This window comes from Mustela nigripes, chromosome 15 (genome assembly GCF_022355385.1).
Source record: "Mustela nigripes isolate SB6536 chromosome 15, MUSNIG.SB6536, whole genome shotgun sequence".
Lineage (NCBI taxonomy): Eukaryota > Metazoa > Chordata > Mammalia > Carnivora > Mustelidae > Mustela > Mustela nigripes.
The window spans coordinates 70,182,705-70,207,293 of NC_081571.1; the positions used below are offsets into that span (position 1 = coordinate 70,182,705).

The 24,589-nt window shown below is 46.3% G+C and overlaps 1 protein-coding gene across 1 annotated transcript in view; it reads right to left on the reverse strand.

Annotated features, from left to right (window-relative positions):
• Positions 1 to 24,589, reverse strand: part of ABCC4 (ATP binding cassette subfamily C member 4) — a 247,642-nt gene that overhangs the window by 178,598 nt on the left and 44,455 nt on the right. Inside the window, exon 4 of the mRNA XM_059377795.1 lies at positions 14,909 to 15,133. Within this exon, the coding sequence (XP_059233778.1) occupies positions 14,909 to 15,133 (225 nt within the window). The remainder of the gene's footprint in view (positions 1 to 14,908; positions 15,134 to 24,589) is intronic.

Here is a 24,589-nt window from a genome sequence, read left to right on the forward strand (position 1 = left end):
CCTGGGATGGAGCCCCGCATCGGGCTCTCTGCTCAGCAGGGAGCCTGCTTCCCTTCCTCTCTCTGCCTGCCTCTCTGCCTGCTTGTGGTCTCTGTCAAATAAATACATAAAATCTTAAAGAAAAAAAACACACACAGAACAAAAGAGAAAAATCAGAAAAGACTACAATCATAGATTTCAACATCCCTCTCTCAGTAATTGATGAAAGTAAAAAAAAAAAAAATCAGGATACAGAAGATGTGGACAACACTAGTAACTACCTTCATCAGACATTTATGGAACACCATGTCCAACAGCTGCAGGACTGACTTCTCAAGTACACACTGAATATTTCTCAATACTGACCCTATATGCTGGGGCCATAAAATAAATCTCAATAAATTTCTAAACATAAAAATGTTACACAGAATGTTCTCTGGTGACAGAAGAATTCAATTGGAAATCACTATGATAGCTCTCAAAACTCCAAATATGTGAGAATTAACAACATAACTTCTAAACAGCCACGTGACAAAGACGACCTCCTAAGAGAAATCAGAAATATTTTTAAATAAATGAGAATAGACCATATATCACAATTTGTAGGATACAGGTAACCAAGTCTTAGCAGAAACTTCTGGCTTTAAATGTTTGACATTAGAAAGAAAGAGAAGTATAAAACTGATGATCTAAGTCTACGTAAGATCAAGACCAAAGGAACAGAAACGCACGCACACACACACAAACAAGCATGTTCATACCTACAGAAGAGCCTCTAGTAAAATCAATTACGTGTCTGTTGCCCCCAGGATCTGTCAGCTCATTTGAGTGCACAGAGGCTGTCATATTCATCTACATCAGCAAAATTATAGAAATAGCTGCCCTTTATTGAGCACCTATTACAACCCAGACAACTGATTAAGAAACAACCTTACAAAACAAGAATTACTCCTATTCTTCAGATGAGAAAAGAAGCTGAACATATTCATGCCTGACAGAGAACATTGGGTACTTCTTTTTTTTTTAAATGAAGCAAAATTACCACTCTTCATTAATGTAGAAAATTCAAGTTTGGTTCTAATAAATTATGTATGTTACAGTTGAAAAACAGTTCACGTTGGGTGTAGAGAAAAAAATGCACATATTAAAGCAATGTTTTGGTTTCATATTTCCTTAAGTTGACAGGGTGTAAAAGGATACTGTTTAGTTAAATTTGTTTTCCTTGTAAGAGCACAATAGTTCCACCATGAGAGCAAAAAAGAAACAGAAACTGGAAGCAATTATTTGCACTATATATACCAGACCCAGGATTAGTATCTTTGCTAAATCAAGAAGCCTTACATAGGGCGCCTGGGTGGCTCAGTGGGTTAAGCCGCTGTCTTCGGCTCAGGTCATGATCTCAGGGTCCTGGGATCGAGTCCCGCATCAGGCTCTCTGCTCAGCAGGGAGCCTGCTTCCTCCTCTCTCTCTGCCTGCCTGCCTCTCAGCCTACTTGTGATCTCTCTCTCTGTCAAATAAATAAATAAAATCTTTAAAAAAAAAAAGAAGAAGAAGTCTTACATATCAAGAATTATAAAAGTCTACTATTATATATATATAAAATTATAAAAGTCTGCTACTATAAAAGAGTGGCAGATAACAGGTGCAGGAAACTCACTGAGGTAAACACAGATGACCACTGAAAATTTTCCAATACTGAAATTCATTATGACTCAGAAATAATGACAAAGTGTTCTTTTTCATCTAGAAACTGGTGAACGTAGCAAAGACAGAAAGTTACAAGAGCCAGTCTTGGCCAAGGGTGGGGACCATCTCAGTTTCCCAGAGACTATAAATAGTTGCCAGCTCTTTGGAAGGAAATCTAGCATTCAAAAGCCTTGCAGGGCACCTAGATGGTACAGTCCATTGAGCGACCAACTCTTGACTTCAGTTAAGGTCATGAGGTCACGACATGGAGCCCTAAGTCGGGCTCCACGCTGAGCATGATTCTCTCCACCTCTCCCTCTCCCCCTGCTCACTCTCTCTCTGAAATAAATAAGTAAGATCAGCCAAAAAAAAAAAAAAGGAAGAAAGAAAGAAAAAAAGCCTTGGGGCACCTGGGTGGCTCAGTCATTAGGCATCTGCCTTCTGCTCAGGTCATGAACCCAGAGTCCTGGGATCAAGTCTCGCATGAGGCTCCCTCCTCCATGGGAGGCCTGCTTCTCCCTCCCGCACACCCATGGTTGTGTTCTCTCTCTCTCTCTGTCAAATAAATACACAAAATCTTTTAAAAAAAAAAAAAAACCTTGAAATGTATATACCCTGAGAAATTAAGGATGTCTCCAAAGGTTTCACTTTGGTCATGTTCACTGCACTGACATCTGTTAATATAAAAAACTGGGAAGCAATCGAAATGCCTAATTATGGGTTATCCTGGAGTCCACATGGCCATTAAAAACAACATTGACGACTGTGGAATGCAAACTCGATCAGCATAGGCATCCATTTATAGGGGGCTCCTTCTCTGGGTGGGCATCAAAATACATCTAGAGTTATAAGTCAACTCTATAATCTGGCCCAGAAGAATGATTTTAATCAGTTTTTTAAAAAATAAGTAATATTTGTCATTCATTTGAAAAATATACTGTTTTCTTCTTTCTCAATTATTTTCATCAATACACGTGAAACACAAAACCCAAGTATGGACACATAACATCACTCTTCTAACAGTCCTTAAAAACAGAAACCGTTCTTCCCCATCCGAATGATGCCGATTCCTTACCACCAACGTGCCTCAGACCCAATGTCAAGGACCCTGGGTGTGTGTGGAGGACACTACGCCCAGAGACAGCCCCAAGCGGCCATGTCTTTGGAATTCCACACCCACCCCTTCCCTTGCTGTCAAGCTATCCCTCTCACCAGCACCTACTCCTGTTTCCAAACCAGGACAGCTTCATAACATTTTTTTAAAGATTTTATTTATTTATTTGACAGACAGAGATCACAAATAGGCAGAGAGGCAGGCAGAGAGAGAGAGAGAGAGGGAAGCATGCTCCCTGCTGAGCAGAGAGCCCGATGCGGGGCTTGATCCCAGTACTCTGAGATCATGACCCGAGCTGAAGGCAGAGACTTTAACCCACTGAGCCACCCAGGCGCCCCTCATAACATTTTAAGTAAAATCACATCAAGGAGGCTCGGAGGAAGAACCTAAAGGATTTTCAGAACTAAAAACCAAGTACTTGGGTCACCTCTTTGGTATTTTTGGTTTCCTTCCTGGTTCATGGCCCTGCCCCAGAGCTGAGTCTGTCAGATAAGGTGGTTTCCAGGTACCCTGGGTATGACTGCAACAGGCTCGTAGGAAAAGTACACTTAGCTCACCCAAAGCAGAAAATTGCCTATATTTTTCCAATATTGTTGCCTAGAGTTGCTTAGTAATGCTGCCACGTCTTCTTTCATGACTGTATAACCTGAAACCATTAAATTTTGTTTTTGAAGGAGGACACAGGGAGCACCTAGTATCTCCATACCCATAAATATAATGGGTGACATCACCATGAAGTTAATCAGAGCCCCTCTATGCTTCTGTAGAAGAAAAGAGATTCAAGGAAATGAAAACCAAAGTGCATACAAAATCAACAACCTCTCTATAATTCGACAGTTCCATTGTCTTCTTTCTTTTTTTTTTTTTTGTTTTTTTGTTTTTTGTTTTCTATGACTGTCCTATAAGCTAGCACACCTGTACGGAAAGTTCTCTGCAAGCTTTGGCATGGCCCTCCTGAGGCTACCATCAGCCTTCTTTAAGTTCATCAGCCACCTTTCCTTTACCATTTTACCGCTGTGATCTATTGGGGGTTAAGAGGCCAGAAGGACACATACAGACTTAACGCGTTCTGAGCAGAAGGGCCACAATGTGGACCCCAAGAACGACCAGGGCGTCTGTGATATGTGCTCTGAGGTCAGACTGACTCCACATTCCCTGACCTCATCACCTCTAGCCTCCATGAGTCCCTGAATGTGTGAGGCCATATGATGACAGTCACGTTCACAATGAGGTCACATCCCTACATAACAAAAGACACCCCCTAACCCAGGCCCTCCCATCACCAATTTCTTGTTTTGAAAGACAAGCACCATGTGACTGGTCTCCCACACAAGAGAGGGGAAGAGATAGAACAACACAGGGCAGCTGGGGCAAAGGTGAGTTGCGGGGGTTGCGGGGGGAGTGGCCCTTCGGTGGAAGAAGTAATAATACAGTGAATGTGAAAAACCCAATGACAAGGACACAAAGGACAGCGAACACACACACACACACACAATTACAGGAGAGACTATCTTAATGAGAAAAATAAAGAGGAAGTATATCCCCAACAGAAGAAAAAAACTATCATCAACTTTTTAAAAATACCATGTAATATGTTTTTGTTTCTAAAAATTATAAAACATTTAAAAATGTTGAGTATAAACTATCTTGCCAGAAATGGCAGGCTTAGTCATAAAAATCTAGATATGAGGCCACACGTCGTCTTTTATAACATCTATATTTACTCAGAACTCTTTTGTCTCGAAAGAAGTTTCTAAAGTTTAATCGTGTGCTTTCCTTCATACTAAGACTACGAAAGGGAAGCAAAACACCCTCCACAGAGTCAACCACTGTGCATAATTTTACTGTCAAAAATGACTGTGTCAGGGTGCCTGGGAGGCTCAGTCATTAAGCCTCTGCCTTTGGCTCAGGTCATGATCCCAGGGTCCTGGGATCGAGCCCCACATCAGGCTCCTGCTCAGCGGGAAGCCTGCTTCTCCCTCTCTCACTGTGTCTCTCCCTGTCAAATAAATAAATAAAATCTTTAAAAAAAAAAAAAAAAAAAAAAGAGAGAGAGAGAGTGTTTTACAAATGTGCATAACCTTTTTTCCTAATGTGTTTTATTTCTCAAAGCATGGAACTTAAGGAAGTTGGATATGCAGCACACGTAAAGGAACAGTGTACCCTCTTGTGCTATCACACAAGTTGTATAATTACTCATTCCCTTGTAAATACCGTGCTTGAAGCCTTCAGAAAACTAGTAAATCTGTACAGAAATTTAAAAAAAAAAAATTGACAAAAGGAGATGCTGTTCAACTCGTCATTTTCACAACATTCGTTTTTAGAACCAAACCAATTAAAAAGCAGCAATGCCTTAACATGGATCATCAGTCCATACGAAGGAACAAAGAGAAAAGTGCAGAGATGGGGGAGGAAACCGCCTTCACCCACCACAGTCTCCACCGAATGCCACTGTCCCACACCCAACGCTCTCCTGTCACTAGAGAGCAGAGTAACCAGTAGCAACTGGGGACCAACGCCTGTCAAGTCACAGAGATCCAAACAAAGAAAATAACCCGGTCAGTTCAGCTAATGGGTCCCAGAGGGAGGAGACGAGGACTTCAAAACATAACTAAGCCAGCCACGGCCGTGGGCTCTGCACAGGGACCCGGAGCCAGGGTACCGTCCTGTCTGGAGATGCCCTCCTCTTCCTCCGCAAGTGACTGAAAGTTGGTGGCCACTGTTGAGGACAAGGGCGAACTCTAACTTTTTTCAATGAAAACTAAGCAGAGGTAGGACCCGCACCCATTCCAAAAAACGAGGTCAACCTTGAAGACACTGTGCCAAGGGAGAGAAAAGGCAGGCACCCAAGGGCAAAGCCTGTGTGATTCCACTCAACAGGAGGCACCTAAGCAGGCAGTTTCCTGGAGACAGGAATTAGGATGGGGGGGGGGGGGGGGGGGGGGGGGGGGGGGGGGCACGAGGAACTGGTGTGATGGGGACAGAGTTTCAGCTTTCCAAGATGGAGAGTTCTGGAGATGGATGGTGGTGATGGTTGCACAAAGATGTGAACATACTTAAGGCCACCGAGCTGGGACACTCAGAAATGGTAAACGGGGTGAATTTGTTATGTGTATTTTACCATAATTAAAAATTCATGGATTTAGGGGCACCTGGATGGCTCAGTGGGTTAAGCATCTGCCTTTGACTTAGGTCGTGATCTCGGGATCCTGGGATGGAGCCCCGAGTCAAGCACCCTGCTCAGCGGGGAGTCTGTGTCTCCCTCTCCTTCCGCACCTCCCCCCCGCCCCCCGCCGCTAGATGCTCATGCTCTTGGCTCACACACGCTCTCCATCTCTCTCTCAAATGAACAAATTAAAAAATCTTACAAAAATAAAAATTCACTGGGGTGCCTGGGTGGCTCAGTGGGTTAAGCCTCTGCCTTCAGCTCAGGTCATGATCTCAGGGTCCTGGGATCGAACCCCGCAATGGGCTCTCTGCTCAGCAGGGAGCCTGCTTCCTCCTCTCTCTCTGCCTGCCTCTCTGCCTACTTGTGATCTCTGTCTGTCAAATAAATCAACAAAATCTTTAAAAAATTTTAAATTAAAAAATATAAATTCATTAATTAAAAAAATAAATAAACAGAATGAGGGGCGCCTAGCTGGCTCCGTCAGGGGAGCAGGTGACTCCTGGTCTCCGGATTGTGAGTTCAAGTTATCAAGTAGAGATAACTTAAAAATTTTAAAAAGAAAAAAAAAATTTTAAAAAGAAATTAAAAATCCTTTTTAAAATAAACAAATAAATATATAAACAAAATGATCACCTTTGGCGGGGACAGGAAATAGCCACCAACCAAAAAAATTCTACAACTAAAGAAATACCTTCAAATAACAAAGAAACAAAAACATCTCCAGACTAACATAAAAATTTTAAAATTAAACTAATTGGATCCCGAAAGTTAAGTGTCAGTCGTGTTTTCAGCACAAATCCTGGGTTAAGGAATGCAGACAGCCGTGCTGTGTGCTGTGTGTTCACTGTCTAAGAAGGCTCCACACCCACCACCGCCCTGCCCACTGTCCCCTTCACCGTCCCTAGCACGATGACTCCCCAATTGTCCTGCAGATAAGAATCCCTGGGATACAGATTAAATATACAGATTTCCAGGCTTCTCTTCACTCTGGGGGAGCAGGTCTTGGATTAAACCCAGGATCTGGGTTTGTATTAAGCACAACAATGACTCATAACAGAATCCAGTGACCCGCAGCCTAGCATATGACCTGTCCCCTTGCTCTGCTCGGCAAAGAAGCCGAGCGGGTCCACGCTCCGGTGGAGGGCCACCCTGCCCTGTCGTGTACATGGAGCTCCTCGCTGCAAGGCCCATAAACACTCGGCAAGGAAAGGCCACGAGCAGACAGCTGCTGTCTGACGGTGGGCCAGCCCCAGCCCCACCTCTGCCACGAGCAAGTAGAGAACTAGACAAAATCATGTGTCCGGGCACCGGTAACAGGCAGTGCAAGACAGATCCCTGGGAGCAGGGACACTCAAAAGGTCAACGCGACCGCTGTCGTGGCTCTTGGCCAGCAGCTCATCTTCCAGCTGTGGCAGGGAGCTGGATGGAGCCCACGCGGGACAGCAGCTCCCACGGAGTTGAGGAGGCAGAGGTGAGGCTGGGCTCGGCCAAACCAGCTGGCACCTCCGAGGATGAATGAAAGGGTCCCCAATGTCCCAGGGCAGGGAAGGGATGCTGGGGCCAAGGCCTTAGCTGAGGGACGGGCTAAAAAGGCCCAGGTCAGCAGAGGCTGAGGCTCACCAGAGAGCTGGCACGAGGAGCAGAACACAGAGCCCTGAAGGTCAAGTTAGGGCACTGGAGTTCTTGCCGGGCCAGAGCGGAGAAACCTTATTAATAAGCGATCAACAAGGCTGGAATACAGCTGAGACACCAGGAAGACCACACCTGAGAAGGAAAGACCATGCGTGGAGCAGGGATTCTCAGCTGGGCCAGTGCTGTCCTACCTCCCAGGGGACACCTGGCACTGTCTGGAGACATTTATTGGTTGTTACAACTCAAAGACACTACTGGCATCGAGTGGGTAGAGGCCACAGTTGCTGTTCAACATCCCACGATGCATGTGGTCCCCTCCATCCCCCAGCCCCCCAAAAAGAATTACACAGCCCTAAATGCTGGCAGTGCAAAGGCTGAGAATCTCTTCTCTAGAACTGATCTGCTCTAGACTCAACCTAGAAAAGATTACTACCAAGGCCTAACAAGGTCCCACAAAGGACACAGAGCTTGAAGGCTAAAACCTACTAACTGGAAGCTTAGAGAAAATAACCTTAGAATTCCCAAAAGTGTAAGTTAACAAAGGATAAATCAAGCCTACACCAAGTTAAAAGAGATCAGTTGGTGAGTGACCTATTAATGCAAAATGCAACATTCCTCAAGAGACTATCAGAAGGCAGATCTGCAATGTAGCATTCAAAATGCCCAATAAATTTTAAGTCTGAGACACGCAAAAAGAACAACAACAACAACAAACAAAAAAACCCACAGGAAAATCTAAACCATGACAAGAAAGAAAGCAGTCTTCATAATAAAAAGCAAGTCCCCCAAATATATAAATAAGAATTAAAAAAAAAAAAACTTTGACACAGACACTGTTTTTTTTTTTTATTTTATGTTCAAAGAGTTGAAGGGAGATATGTTCAAAGAATTAAAGAGAAATATGAGTAAACAGATCCTTGGCAGAAAAACACAAACTGTAAAAAAGAGCAAAGTGAACATTCTATCATTGAAAAATACAAAACTAGGGAGGGAAAACGCACTAGCTGGTCTTAGTAACAGTTTGAAGATAACAGAAAAGGGAGTCAGGCTGATTAAAAAAAAACTATCCAATCTGAAGAATAGAGAGGAAAAAATAGAATAAAATTTATTCCATTTTAGGGGGGAAATTTAGGGGGGAAAAAAAGAGGGAACTCCGAGACACTTTCAGATGTTCTAACATACATGGAATAAGAATCCAAGAAAGAGGAAGAAGGAAATGGATCAGAAGATAATATTGTAAAAGACATAATGGCCAAACATTTCCCAAGGTTTTAGAGAAAGAATAAATTAAAGATCAAAAAGTTCAACAAACCCGAAGAGGCATAATAAATTCAAGGGAAATCACACCTAGGGTTCACTATCAATTTCTGAAAATTTACATTTTCTTTAAAAAGAAAATTTAAAAAAGAGAAAAAGAAAAATGTCTTTAAATCTGCCAGAGATAACACACAGGAAGACAAAGGCACAAATGAGAGTGAAGTCTTACCAAAAACAAGGAAGGGGAGGATTGGGGTGGCAGGTGATGGACACTGGGGACGGTATGTGCTATGGGGAGTGCTGTGAATTGTGTAAGACTGATGAATCACAGACCTGTACCCCTGAAACAAATACTGCGTTATAGGTATTAATTTTAAAAATATATATATATATATATATACCAAGTCAAAAACAAACCACCTGAACCAAGGTTATCTAACACAGGCATTTTCTCCGTACTACGTGTCATGTTTATTCCACAAGACACATCACAGCCTTGCTGGACTCAGGAACACCAGACAAGCACCTTAGCATTCTGGGTGGGGCCATGTAAAACAGCAAAATCACCAACAAGAAGCAAAGAAGAGCAGAAAACAGGCCCTACATATAAACAGCCCATGAGGGGCGCCTGGGTGGCTCAGTGGGTTAAGCCTCTGCCTTCGGCTCAGGCCATGATCTCAGGGTCCTGGGATCGAGCCCTGTATGGGCTCTCTGCTTAGCAGGGAGCCTGCTTCCTCCTCTCTCTCTCTCTCTGCTTCTCTGCCTACTTGTGATCTCTGTCAAATAAATAAATAAAATCTTAAAAAAAAAAAAAAAAAAAAAAAGCCCGTGAAAAGAACACTTTGTTTACAGTAGGACCGCTGAAACAAGGCAGCAACCCCAGCTAGGAATATGCGTATCAGAGGATACAAAATTTTAGTGACATTGTGTGTGCCCACGAATGACTGTGAAGGAGCTCCAGGCCTTGATTTGGGGGTTACAAATAAATTCTACAAGCAGGCAATCTGCAAACGCAGAATCTGTGAATAATGAGGGTTTCCTGTACATAAATTCTTGCCAAGACTGATCCACAACAGAGGATAAAAGGAAACTCAGATGTTGGGAGGAAGTCACTCATCTTCAAGTTCAACCAAAGAAAGACAAGTACTCTCAAAAACTATCCTGTGGGGGGCGCCTGGGTGGCTCAGTGGGTTAAGCCGCTGCCTTCAGCTCAGGTCATGATCTCAGGGTCCTGGGATCGAGTCGCACATCGAGCTCTCTGCTCAGCAGGGAGCCTGCTTCTCTCTCTCTCTCTCTCTCTCTCTCTACCAGCCTCTCTACCTACCTGTGATCTCTCTCTGTCAAATAAATAAATAAAATCTTTAAAAAAAAAAAAAAAAAACTATCCTGTGGGTAATTCTAAAGAGAGTGAAGAGGAGATTTTAGCCAGAATAAAAAGGATGGTCAGAATGATCCGTTCTGCAAGGAAGACTGCACCAAGGAACAAGGACAGAGAACATGTCCATGAGCTCAAAAGCTGACAGCTCCAGCTTTCCCTGGCGTTCAGAGCAAACCAGCCATCAAGGTTCATTATGGAACTGCCACAGTTCTTCAAACTGGACACAGAGTCAGGAAACCCACGGCCCATCAGGCTGAAGATCTTAAGAAAAAACCTCTGTGTCGTATGCATTTGGTAATACAAGAAAATCTCTGTACCATCCTGATTACAGAGAAGGCCATCCTGTGCGCCCAGGACTAGAGACCTAGAATATTCAGGCTCACGCGCACCCAAGCCTAAAGCCAAGGTCAAGTTGGCAACTGCGAGATCCGTTTCCACTAGCGATGGGGCTGAAGCTGCCATCTCCCCCCAGTCTGGCCCTGACTGCTCTGCTCTGAGCTGGGAAAGCAGCCCCTTGAGATTTGAAACTGGACATGTCCTGCTTCTTCTGTGGCCTGGACAAGAACAAAGACAGGACAGAAGCCACCAGTCCCACTGCAGAGGTGACAGTAACCCATGCTGGGAATATAACCCATGACAGGCAGTGACTTCCTTAAAATGAGCAAGTGTAATGTTCAAAACATCACTACGGTGAGGAACCTATGTTCTTCGTGTCAATCTGTTGACTTTCCAAAAGACACAGCCTATGTTGCATAATCTCTTTATTTGGTAAAAAGTTAAAAAAAAAAAATGTCCTATAGATTTGAGGAAACTAAACAGACTCCCACGGGCCGTATCAAGAGACCACCAACCAGAATCACCGATCCAAACAAAATGCCACAGTTCATCCAAACTCCTCTTCATTTAGTCCTCACGTTTCACAGAAAAACCAATGACCAAGTGGGTAAGTAACATGACGCCGCCACTGTGGGAAAGGGTAGGGCAGTTCCTCAAAATTTACCATCTAGTCCGGTCATGGCACTTTGGGGAAATGTCCCCAGAAAGAGCTGAAAATACAGACTTGAAGAGGGATCTGCCCTTCCATGTTCACAGCAGCTGTATTCACAATCACCGAAAAGTGGAGGCAAATCTCCCGAATGCCCACTCAGGGAGGAATGGGCCCCGTCCATATAGTGGGACGGTCATCGGCCTCGAGAAGGAGTTCAATTCTGACACAGGCGACAACAGGGATAATGCTTGAAGACATGAGGCTCCGTGATGTGAGCCAGACACAAAAGAAGAAATTCCACATGAATCCACTTATATGAGGTACCTAGGAAAAGGGGACAAATTCGGGGACAGGAAGTAACGCGGGGATGGCGGTGGGGGTAGGGGCCGGGGAGTTCAGTGTCTAGCGTGCACAGAGTCTCAGTCCAGGGAGACCAGAAAGTTCTGGAGATGAATGGTGAGATAGTGGTGACAGCCACACAACGGTGTGAATTTACTTAAATGTCACCAAACAGTCCCCTTAAAGAGTTAAAAGGGTAAATGTGAGGTTATGCGTATTTTACCACCATCAGCCAAACAATAAGTAAATAAATAAATGCTCCGGGCACCTCACTAGCTCAGTTGGTGGAGCGGGCAACACCCGACCACAGGGTTACGAGTTCAGGCCCCACACTGGGTGCAGAGCTTCCTTAAAAAATAAAAATCTTCAAAAAAAAAAAAAAAAAAAGAAAAAAGCTCAAAAGCCAAGTGCAATTTTACCAAAGCAGGGCAAAGGTAAAGAAGTCATAAGTCATTTTCTTGTAGGCTACATCCCATGACATCTTGCAATATTACAAACTTCTACTACGAACCCAGCAGCCATTCCAGTGAAGACACCCAACCCAGTGCTCTCCCAGAACCAGGGATCAGGAGGTAGGGCCCCAGCCTAAGGCGTGAATGTTCAGAGGGGGCTCTCAGAGCTTCGCTGCAGTGCCAGCTTCTGCCCTAAAGAGTCAGCCCACCTGCAGTGAAGAAGTGTCCTATTTCGTCCCCAGCAGGATTCTAGACACAAGGCAGTGCCTGAGGAGACCTGTGTTTCCCACGTTCCTGGCATTTCAGTTACGCCTATGGTCTGACCCAAGCCAAGTCTTTGTAAGGGGACAATTCTTTCAGGCTAATCAAGCCAGCAAATTAACACCTTTGGGAGATGTTTACAATGTGCCAGATCGGATCAGATTTCCCTAAGGCAAATTCTAAAACGTTAGTGGGGAGAGGAAGAAAAACAGGTGAACTATCACCACCTCACCTGGGCAGGAAAGAGCTTTGTGGGACTGAACCATCCCCCCAAACCTGGCTCCCACGATTAAGGTTCTCACAGTAGAGTCCTAGTGAAATTTCCTATTTATTTATGGGAGCGAAGCATGATCTAGCTAATTATATAGAGAAATCAGACCCGTTTCCTAAATGGTAGAAAGAGACTACAACAGAACAAGCACAAGGAGGAGAAGGACAGCACGAAGACGCCTTGACTGGGGCGGACAGGCAGCGCTAAATATTTCACATCACCCAGGAGGCACCTGAAGGTACATGTCACAGCCTCCACGACAGTGAGAAGCCTCCGGCATGCCCACAATTCCAAGATTAACAGGACTCTGCTCAGAGGAGGAGCTGGAGGAGACATCTTGCGTTTTGCTAAGAAAAGTAGTCCTAAGAAACAGAAGCTCTAGATACGCAGCAACTAGGTTAAAGAAGCAATATTTTAAATTTAAATTGTTTGACTTGAACTTCCAATAAGGATATATTTTTTTTAATAAGAATTGTATATATTGAGCACTGGCTGGCTCAGTCAGAAAAGCATGGGACTCTTAATCTCGGGGTCTTAAATTTGAGCCCACATTGGGTGTAAAGATTACCCCAAAATTAATTAATTAAAAAGTATTGTGGGGCGCCTGGGTGGCTCAGTGGGTTAAGCCGCTGCCTTCAGCTCAGGTCATGATCTCAGAGTCCTGGGATCGAGTCCCGCATCGGGCTGTCTGCTCAGCAGAGAGCCTGCTTCCCTCTCTCTCTCTCTGCCTGCCTCTCCATCTACTTGTGATTTCTCTCTGTCAAATAAATAAATAAAATCTTTTAAAAAAAAAAAAAAAAGTATTGTATATAGTTAAGTCAAATTTTGACAGATATACATTGAAAAATGAGTACGAGAGCCAAGCTAATATATCCATCACTCTACAAGCTTATCCTTCTGTGTGTACGGCAGGAATGCTTAAAATCGAACTCTCCTAGTAAATTTCAAGTATACAGTAGAGTTAAAATGGAGTGTTTTTGTTTTTAAAGCAAACGGCCCAAAATAGAGGGCTATCCAGTTGTCACTTCTTCTGTCTATGGCAACTCCTTGGTAAAGACCCCTGAAAGCCTTACTCCCTCCATGATACTTCAGACCAGGGTGAACTATGGAAGAATTTTATGGCATTTCTCAATAAAAAATGCTGACCACATCAAACCGGGTCTTGTTATTGAAACAGCTACAATGTATACTAAAGGAGAAGAACACGGTGCCTAAACTAGTAACTGAAATGGAAAGCAACATAAAGTACAACATAAGTTCTCTCTAAAATTACTAAAAACAATGCAAAATTTTAAGTTTCATCCCAAACATCAACCATTTTCTTTAATACTATTAAAAACAACCAGGGCGCCTGGGTGGCTCAGTGGGTTAAGTGTCTGCCTTTGGCTCGGGTCATGATCTCAGGATCCTGGGATCGAGCCCCACATCGGGCTCCCTGCCCAGCGGGGAGTCTGCTTCTCCCTCTCCCTCCATCCTTCCCACCCCCCCCCCCCCATTCCCTCCCCCAAAAAAAAAAAAAATATTAAAAAAAAAAAAAAAAAAAAAAACCATAACCACAGAACAGTGAATGTGTCTGACATGGATTCTATATTTTCCTTTAATTAACACAATTACACTGAACAGGGTTAAATGCTTCGTTTAAAAAATACAATTATTTCTTTTCTCAAATACAATCTGTTCTCTGAGATTTAATTTTACAGATCCAATTTCACAGACGGTCCCTTGTAAAATGTAATTTTGATGTAAACGAAAGTTTTAATGAACAACAAAAAAATTTCCATAAATACAACTCAGAGATTTAGGCATGACGACACTGGAAATTTCTCATGCCTAAATCAATTTGATCCTTATTTTTGATACTTATTTTTTCATTAGATTCCATTACCTGTAGAGTATTTTGCAACAGCCTGTGGCCAAATGTGATCAAAGGCAGGGGTTGTGATCTATCACAATAGATCAAATGTGATCTATTGATCACAATAGGAAACTTCCATCATGTATCGGTAAAGTTACTTAAAGGGAAAAAAAAACATTCCCCTGCTATAAATAACAAGCTTCTCTGGTAAGGTATAAATGATTCCGGGGGGCACCTGGGTGGTTCAGTCAGTCAAGAGTGTGACTCTTGATTATGACTCAGGTACATGACCTCAGGGTCCGTCCTGAGACTGACCCTGCAAGGGGCTCCGCATCTAGTTCCGTGCTGCGCGTGGAGCCTCCGCGTGGAGCCTCCCTAGGATTCTCTCTCCCCCTGTGCCCCTCCCCCGCTGAAATAAATACATAAAAACAGAGATCCTTTTTACAAAATGTTTAGTCTACGAACTTTCCCAAAATGCTTTTGATACTTGGGGTGAGGCAGGCGTTCTGACACAAAGTGACACTTACCTTCCGATAAATCATGTGACACATGGCGATGCGCAGCCTCATGCCCGCGCACTGAACATGGTAGAAGTACAGATGGTGCAGTATGGCCAGGATAAGCGTACAGACAGTCAGCACGGTGGCGTAGATATAGGCTTCGTGCAAAGCCACAGCCTTAGTAGGATCATGGTTTTCAAAATAATTAATAATTTTCCCCAAAAATATGGGCTGGATTACTTTGGTGCCTTCCTAAAAGGAAAGGAGAAAGCTGTAATTAGAAATACAGGTCCTACCAGTTTTTCTGAAGGTAGCTTTGCGTTTATGACAAGCATGTTAAAAAGGCATTTTAACAAAGTGCTACATTCATCACTAATCCCCAAAGAAAACAGAACTCTTCTTTTATGTAAGACAACCAGATAATAGTTTAACCTTAAGCCAAAATTCGAAGTGCAAAAGCTTTAAAGCTTTAGTTTGCTGTGCTTGGGGTCACTGTGGGTGCTCGATGAATATTGCAACCTGTGTTTAGAACGCTTGGCCCAAGATAAATAAGGAAAAATGGCAAAAGAAAGGTGTGGTGTGTGCTCGCTCAGAGGTGGGCAGCCCAGCTCACAGGCTCCCTGCTGGGTCTCTGCCATCAACATCCCAGCCCAAAGCAAAGTCACGAATGGCTCGCTCACGGGAGGTAGGCTCTTACAACCTCCTTTCTGCATTAGAAGGACTCTGGGGGAACAGAGACACTGGTGCAAACACGGATCTGAGCCCAACCCCAAATTCCACGTGTCAGTAGATCAAAAGAATGGAGTCCAACCTCCAACGTGGGTTGGAGTAAGGAAACAGGACCAGGCTCAAGAGGCTCCCAAGCTCTCAGTCACAGGGGGCTCTGCTTTCAAAGATATCTATCCCTAGAAGTTGAGCACTGCTGCCTTGGAGTCAAAAATTAAGCTCAGCAGAAGGCAAGCTCAAAATAATGCCATCCATGGTTCACCGTAAGCCATACATCGCAGGTGTTGGTTTTAAAGAATTTTAACAGGAACGCTTCCCTCCCCCAAAGCAAAAAATTAAAATCCTACACCACTGAGTTAAGGAAATGCTGGGGCTTACTTACCTCCCAAATTAAGACGTAAGGAAAGAATTTTTTTTTTTTTTTTGCCCTAAAACGAAAGGCAAAGAAACGTCAACCCTTGCCCTTCCGTGCCAGATGGCCTTTCTACCCCACAACCTACATCCGCTCTTGTCAGGTACCATCAAAGGATGCCAAACACTCAGTGCAAATACATGTCACCCAAAGTAAACACACAGACCTTCCGCCACACTTCAACTAATGCCAAAAGTTTGGAAATCTTTCAAGAACTCCACTTTGAAACAAACATCTCCTCTTGGGCAACCTGTTCTTATTAACGCAGACGTGGCAACCAACCAACAGGTTCACTTCTGGTGGCTCTCCTCCGTCTGTCCGGAGGAACCCACAGCACAGAAGGGCAAGGGAACCCCGAAAAGCCAAACCCGAGACGCAGGTAACATGCATTTTCTCCTCAACCAACCAGTGCCCCTTCAGGATATTGACAGAAAGCGGTTCCCATCCCTGAGATGGGTGTGACATTATGAACCCCAACACCACAGACATGCATACACCCGCTGGCAACCTTCACCATCAGCCTCCCCTTTCAGGAGGTCATGGCCCTTTTGTACTACAAGGAAACGCTGCTCACGGAAGATAATCAGATCTCAAGAACACAAAGGCTCACTGTTGCGTGTCCAGCAGGCCCCATCTTTCGTCCCAAGAAGCACTGAGTTTATGAAAGCAACCCGAATATAGCGTCCTGGGATCGAGTCCTGCATCGGGCTCCTTGCTCGGCAGGGAGCCTGCTACTCCCTCTGCCTCTGCCTGCCTCTCTGTCTGCCTGTGCTCTCTCTCTCTCTGATAAATAAATAAATAGAATCTTTTTTAAAAGATTTTTTAAAAATCTTTTCTTAAAGATTTTAAATAAAATCTTAAAAAAAAAAAAAGAACACAAAATAAAGACAGGGCATTATCACCCAAACACTGGGATTTTTCTGCTAACAGTACTTAATAATCCACCAATCAGACACACTCACTAAAGAGTAATGCCAGCTCGAGACCCCCAACTCCCCACTCATCTGTCCATTCTTGATCCTTACTCTCAACTACGAAGAAATAAAACCAGGAAAATATGTATTATTAAACTTGAAAGTAACCATATTAAAACTTTCTGGAGAGCAGGAGCGAGGTCAAAAACTATGTGAGCAAATACGCCCACCTTTGACAGTCATCTCTGCCCGGTCAAGATTCTTCCCACAAACCAGCTGAGAATACGGTCTTTATTATTCCTTCACAAGATTTCTTCTTGATTGTAAAACCATAAGGGGTTGGGTTTTTTTTTTTTTTTTTAAGATTTTATTCATTTATTCTACAGAGAGAGAGAGATCACAAGTAGGCAGAGAGAAAAGGGAAAGCAGACTCCCCGCCGAGCAGAGAGCCCAACGCAGGGCTTGATCCCAGGACCCCGAGATCACAACCCAAGCCAAAGGCAGTGGGACTCAACCCACTGAGCCACCCAGGTACCCCAACCATAAGGAGTTTTTAGAAGAGCCCGATATGATACCACAACACGCCTTGGTTCAAGGTCCTACCAGAGTTTCAGAGTCTCTGAAGCAAGTACTTCTTAATGGAGCATTGGGCATTCAGCTCCCTGAAACATCAGACGTCTGAACTCTACTCTTGCTTCTTATTAGGGTAACTTATTACACGGCTAGATGCCACAACTTGCCCCATGTAGTGGAAACATTTCTTACCCAACCCCACCACGCCTGATCCAGGAGAAAAGAAAGCAAGCAGAGGAAACAGAAAGAAGCTATCCGACAAAGAGAAAATGATGGAGTCAAACCTAACAGCCAAAAGGTCGGCCTGTTTAGAACAGTCCCTCCCGACTTCCTGCTTTCTCCCATAAAAGAGCGTTGGGCAGAATGGCCTACGATTTAGCCAGAGCTTGCTTGTCCCAGAATGCAACGGGTTGCCATTCTTGAATAAATCTGTTTTTGCTGGTAATGTAAGTGGGAAGTTCTATGTGTAAGGTTAACAGGGGAAAAGCAGTGAATGAACAGAGGAAAGATGAGAACCCCCACATTCTGCGACCGTCCAGTCAATTAACAGCTCTTGCGCAATGATCACAAACAGACAGGAGGTACCTAATCAGCGAGGCCCACCAGCAGACCTACCAAATCAATCAGCAAAGGAGAAGGGAAGGGGGGAAAAACCGAGTCGGACCCAGGTTCTAGATCTACCCAGAAGAACATGTTCCATGACTCGGGGCCTAAGGTACGGGCCACGTCCTGACTATGGGAATCTCTCCAGGACAAACAACTTGGAGTCGAGTATTTAATCTGAAAAAAATAAATAAAATTATAGTGAGAGAGAATGGAAAGGAACCCAGACAACCACTGCCAACCAAATGCACCTGATCTGGATATGGATTCAAACAGCAAGGGGAAAAAAGAAAAGAAAAGAAAAGGGAAAAGAAAAGAAAGAAAGGTGAGCTAGATACTGACGGTTTCTAGGATCAGTGTTAATATTTATGAATAATAATAGCTTTAGATTATATAGTGGAAAGAGTCCGTTTAAAGACACATACTAAAATACAGATGAAGGGGCGCCTGGGTGGCTCAGTTGTTAAGCATCTGCCTTTGGCTCAGGTCATGATCCCTAGGTCCTAGGATTGAGCCCCGCATCAGGCTCCTTGCTCAGCGGGAAGCCTGCTTCTCTCTCTCTCACTCCCCCTGCTCATGTTCCCTCTATCTGTGTGTCTCTCTCTGTCAAACATATAAATAAAATCTTTAAAAAAATAAAATAAAATGACATCGAGATAAAATGATGCAGCACTGGGCGCCTGGGTGGCTCAGTGGGTTAAGCCGCTGCCTTCGGCTCAGGTCATGATCTCGGAGTCCTGGGATCGAGTCCCGCATCGGGCTCTCTGCTCAGCGGAGAGCCTGCTTCTCTCTCTCTCTCTCTGCCTGCCTCTCCATCTACTTGTGATTTCTCTCTGTCAAATAAATAAATAAAATCTTTAAAAAAAAAAAAAAAAAATGATGCAGCACTTAAGAACTACTTGACAATACTCTTGGGAAGCATGAGAGTGAGTGGGGTATAGAAGGGTCAAGACCAGTCATGGGCTGATACCCACTGAGGCTGGCTTAGGGGGACAGGCAAGCTTAATCCGCAGGGGAGGAAGAGCCATTTCCCCTCAACCCTTCTGAGCTAAGGACTGAGAACCTCTGTAATAAGAGACAAATTCACAGGAGAGAAACAAACACAAGTTTATCAACAGGTGTACCTCTGGCTCTGGAGAGCCCCAGGAAAACGGAGTAACCCCCGGGGCCAGAGCCACCGCCATGGGTGTGTTTAACCCAAAAATCATGGGAAACAGGGAAGGCTGACTGTGCTGACTGAGCTCTCTGCTGACAGGACTCTCTTGGGATTCAGAGCCACCGTCGTCTGCCTGGCACAAAGAGGGAGACATTCTTACAAACGTAGGTCTCCTTTATAAAACTAACTGTCCCTTACAGAAAGGTAAAGGGACAACACCCCTTGGTTCTGCTCCGTTTTCAGAATTTCTGTGACTGATGCTTCTCAAAACCAATCCGCTCAGGGGCACCTGGCTGGCTCCGTAGGTGGAACATGAGACTCTTGGCCTCAGGGTTGTGAGTTCGGGCCCCACACTGGGCATGGAGCCCAGTTTAAAAAAAACAAAACTTGTTTAATAAGCACAAAATAATCTGTAGCCCAAAGTGGCATATTCTGGGAAGGCATACTCTGCTATCCTTCCATCATATTCTAGGTTTGTATTTTTAAGTGTTCCTAAAAAGTGACGGGGGCAGTGGGGGAGAAACCGAGTGTGTGAACACGTACGAAGCAGTGGACACGGTAGCACAGAACCGCTGTCAGAGGAAAAACACCTCCTCTCAGCTCTCTGCCCATCGTGGGCAGTGGCCCTGGCAGAAGAAGGAGTCAGGGCAGAAGGCAACAGGCACCCGTCGGGCAGTCGGAACACTTTGCTTCAGAAACCAGGCCGGTGACTTGCATGTCCCATGACCTAAGACCACCCATGCCCTCCTGTGCCGCCGTATCTTTATCCTTGGAAATTCCTGCCTGGTGCACCTCCGAGGGATCCTGAGACAGGTAGATGGGATGCACGAGCCCACGGTGTCGGAACACCAGCACCGCAGTCCGTACAAACTAAGCTCACGCTCACTATAGGCGAGTCCCAAGATGAGGCCCAGTCCACGCTTCAGGCAGAGGCCGGTTTTGCACACGGCTTGGAAAACCCACCGCTCCCCGACAGGCAACCATCGGAGAACAGGAGCTCTGGAGAAAAGTTGCTCATAAAGCCAACTTTTCTAAGGAGTTGCCAGAAGTTTTTTGGTTTTTTGGTTTGGTTTTTTGTTTGTTTGTTTTTTTAATTTAACCATTTTGAATGGTTAAATGCAACCAGCAGCCACTCCTCAGCCCTCTGGGTTAGAGAGAGGGGAAGGGGGTCTGGAACCCAGGAGGGACGGAAAGCCACAAAGGCCTGGGACAACACTCAAGCAATCAGCCTTGAGGAGAAGCACAAATGACATGGGGCTGGGGGCGGAGACACGACTCAAAAGGATTTGGTTTACTTCTTGCCCAGCAGCTGAGTTCCAGCCCGCAGATGAAGACAAAACGCCCCCGCGTTCAACATCGGCTCAGAGCTTGTTCTTGCGAGCCACACAGGCGTTCAGTTCTCACAGGACGGAGATGTTCACTCCTTTGAAATCCAACCTTCAAAGCCTCGCCCCCGCCAGCACCGCCCTGCCTCTCCCCACTGGCGGCTGCCAGGAGCACCCTGGGAAGGCCCTGCCCATGCGTTGCTTGGGAACACTCCGGTGCTTGCAAACTGCGGATAATCCGCGAGCTGCAAGCTTTTGAGAAAATCCTACCGCTGAGTTTAGATCTTCCACTACCTAAAATACGAAGGCCAACAAGCAGCAGGAAAGATCACAAAATGGGAAACTGCTTCATTAAATCAACTATTACACTAGCCCGCAACCCATGAAATGCGGAAACTACCTTTAACCACTGAAAACCCGGAATGGCACCTCAGAGTGATTCTGAACTGCAACAGAGCCTTACCAGCTCCAGTGTACAAAATCATTTCTCATGTCTCCAAAACAGCATTGTGCCAACAGGCAAGTCTAGAAAAACCAGAGTAATTTTGTTGGATTTCAGACTTCTTTTGCTGCCAGAAAAAATTCAAGGTTTAGGGGCACTTGGGTGGTTCAGTCTGTTAAGCGTCTGCCTTCAGCTCAGGTCGTGATCCCAGGGTCCTGGGATCGAGTCCCACATGGGGCTCCCTGCTTCTCCCTCTCCCACACCCCCTGCTTGTGTTCCCTCTTTCGCTGTGTCTCTCTTTGTCAAATAAATAAATTAAATATTTTTTAAAAAAATTTTTTAATTAAAAAACAAATTCAAGGTTTACTTCTGGTTGCACTCTCACACCGTGGGCTACCAGAGTGCCAGCCACCGAAACGCAGAGCCCTGGTATCCTCTCAAAGACACAATGAGGGGGCGCCTGGATGGCTCAGTGGGTTAAAGCCTCTGCCTTCGGCTCAGGTCATGATCTCAGGGTCCTGGAATGGAGCCCCACATCGGGCTCTCTGCTCAGCGGGGAGCCTGCTTCCTCCTCTCTCTCTGCCTGCCTCTCTGCCTACTTGTGATCTCTGTCCGTCAAATAAATAAATCTTTAAAAATAAATAAATAAATAAAGACACAATGGGAACACCCAGCACGGCCACCATCTCATTTTCTAGTGGAAACCACCAAGATACTGGCTGCGTCACAGCACAAAGCGGTGAGTGTCCTCCGGGTAGGAGCCCAGCATCCCCACACCGGGTGTCTGTGCCCTCCACCCTGCTGGGTTCCACCCCAGACTGTCACTGTGCGGCCCCAGGCTGGCAGCACGCCCTGCGTCTGGGGGCTTGCCCACACACTGGTGACCTGGGGTCCTCATCCTTACCCAGCAAGTGCAAACCCTGCAGCCACCATCTCTCCTCGGAGAGCCAGGGGCACCTGCGAGTCACAACAGAGAGAGCTCCGCCTCTGCCTGGATCACCAGAGTCCCACCAGAGGCCCCGGGCTTCCTCCTGGTCAGTCTCCAGGAGCTCATCGAGAACGGGGTCTTCCGCACATGGGGGGCTGTTTACGAACTCGGGCACCAGGGCGGCCCCACGGCGGCCCCACCTGCATCCACAAAGGGACGGTCAAGAGTAGAAGGTGACCTTCTGAAGTCTCCGGGCCCACTTAAAGATCCCGCGGGGGTCCGCCCTAGCCACCTCCAGCGGCCGAGAGACACCGACACCAGAGCTCTGCCCAAATTTACTGTCCCGGTCTGACTTCCTGCCCAGGGAGTTCTTAACATCCTACGTTCATGCAAGAGCCAAGTTCAAGATGCACGTGTCGGAGACCCTGCAGTCTGAGCTCTCGGCAAGCCTTCCTGCCACCGGGTGAGCTACCAGTCATGGACGCGGTCAGGCTCGTGGTCTAGAGTCGGAGCACCCGCGGCACAGCTCTGTCCTCCGTGCTCTGTGGGACCCCGGGCACTCCCTGGAACAACCTGGCACTACGCAGCCTCGTTCCTCCAGTGCGGATAAAAGCGATACTCACCCTCTCATCTGAGCTGCCCAAAGGAATGAAAGTATTACCACATGTAGATCTTTTTTTTTTTTTTAAGATTTTTTAAAGTTATTTATTTGAGAGAGAGAGAGAGAGAGAGAGAGAGAACAAGCATAAACCCAAGCAGGGGGAGAGGGAGAAGGAGAAACAGATCCCTGCTGAGCAGGAAGGCCAATGCAGGGCTCAAGCCCAGGACCCTGCAATCATGACCTAAGCCGAAGGCAGATGTTTGACCTGTGGAGTCAGCCGGGCTGCCCCCTTGCAGCGGTTTCTGAGCTTTCTCAAGTACTCATTACTACACTACTACTATTACTACAGCCCTACACCACTGCCAGTACTGCTGTGGCCCCTGCCGCCACCACCAGGAGAACGAGCCCCTGCCGAAATTGCTACTAATAGTGCTATTACCACTACTAGTGCTATTACTACTACTGTTGTTGCCGTGACTACAGAATACGAGCCTCTGCAGCCGCCAGCAACACTACCACCAAGTATGTCTCTACCGCCTCTGCAGCTAGCAGTAGTAGTAATACTACACTAAGTAGAGTATATATACACAGAGTGTAGTGCAGTGTAATACACGTAGGTAGCGGCCCACAACAGCGAGGAATCCCAGAAGCTCAGTCCAAACGCGGCCACAAGGGCCACCCTTTGAGAGCCGCCACCTTCAGCTTCTTCAGCCCTGGGCAGCAAACAGAAAGAAGAGAACCAGAGGCCACAGAGGCAAGCCTGCTCCAGATACGATCCAGCACCAGACTCCAAGGACGCAGGTCCCTGCCCACGCCCAAGCAGACACGGTACATGGGCCCCAGGCACGTGCCCAGGCTCCGAGGCCGCGCGACAAGCCGACTCCACGGGCACTCTGCTCTGGAAGGTCAGCAGCCACATCTCCTCGGAAATGCCGCACCCACCGGCCACAATAAACCCCAGCTTGTCACCCTGTGCATTTCGAATGGAGACCTATAGTGACGGCATAGAAACACCATCACTGGGACATCAGTACACAGGTCAAAGCCAGGCTGGGACAGCTTCAGGGTGTCCTGTCCCCTCTCCCACCCCCACCCCCGCCCCCAGACAGTCCTGCTGCTTTGCGTCTCCACCCGGCCCATCACAAGCCACAGCAGATCTAGGTGCTGCTGGGTGTCCCAGGTATTTGCCCCCACCTCTGGCCAACCCCCTTTGTCACCCAGGGCAACTTCACTCTCCCAGAACCACCCGTCCCCTGTCGGCTGACAGACTGGTTGGCTGCAGTTACACAGGGCAGGGATCACGCACCTCCCCACCGCTCTCCCATACAACAGAGCCTTTAACCAGACAAACCAGCCAGCCCACCCACCTCACGCCCAACAAAACACACTTAGGACGACTCACCGCCCTTCTCCACCTAAAACCACCTTTTCACGGCAACCACAACTCCCGCCCCTACGACTCTCCTACACTCACAGGCCCATCAACATCCCTAGGGCAGGATGACGGTGCGACAGAGAGCGGGGCCAGCCAGGTGGAGCGGAGGCACCCTTCAAGCAGCCCACAGCCCAGACCAGTAGGCGCTCACGGCTCTCACTGGCACTATGCCCGGGAGAACACGATTTTGCTGGATAAGCCTGACTGAGGCCCTTCGGGCTAATGGAGTCACCGACCTCCTGGCTTTTTGCCTTCGCTTTTCCATTCCAGATCACTCCTAGAGTAGCTGCCGTGCCACGCTACCAAAGCTCCCCCTTCTAAGCAGCGATCCACACCAATAGTCAGCGACAGGAAACCAGAATAGGGTGGGGCCCGAAGCCTCCAGAATTCATGGAGCCAGAGCTCCTCCACCGAGGGGGTTTTGGCTCAGAGCACGTGTCCAGCTGGAAAGGGGGGCAGCCCAGAGAACAAGGCACCCTTGAGAGCTCTAACCAGCTCTAGCCCAGACACAGGGCCTGGGGTTCTGATCCCCTGGAAAGGGAAACACAAGAAAACCTGCTTGGGGAAAGCATTTATCAGATTTGGCCTGGTCA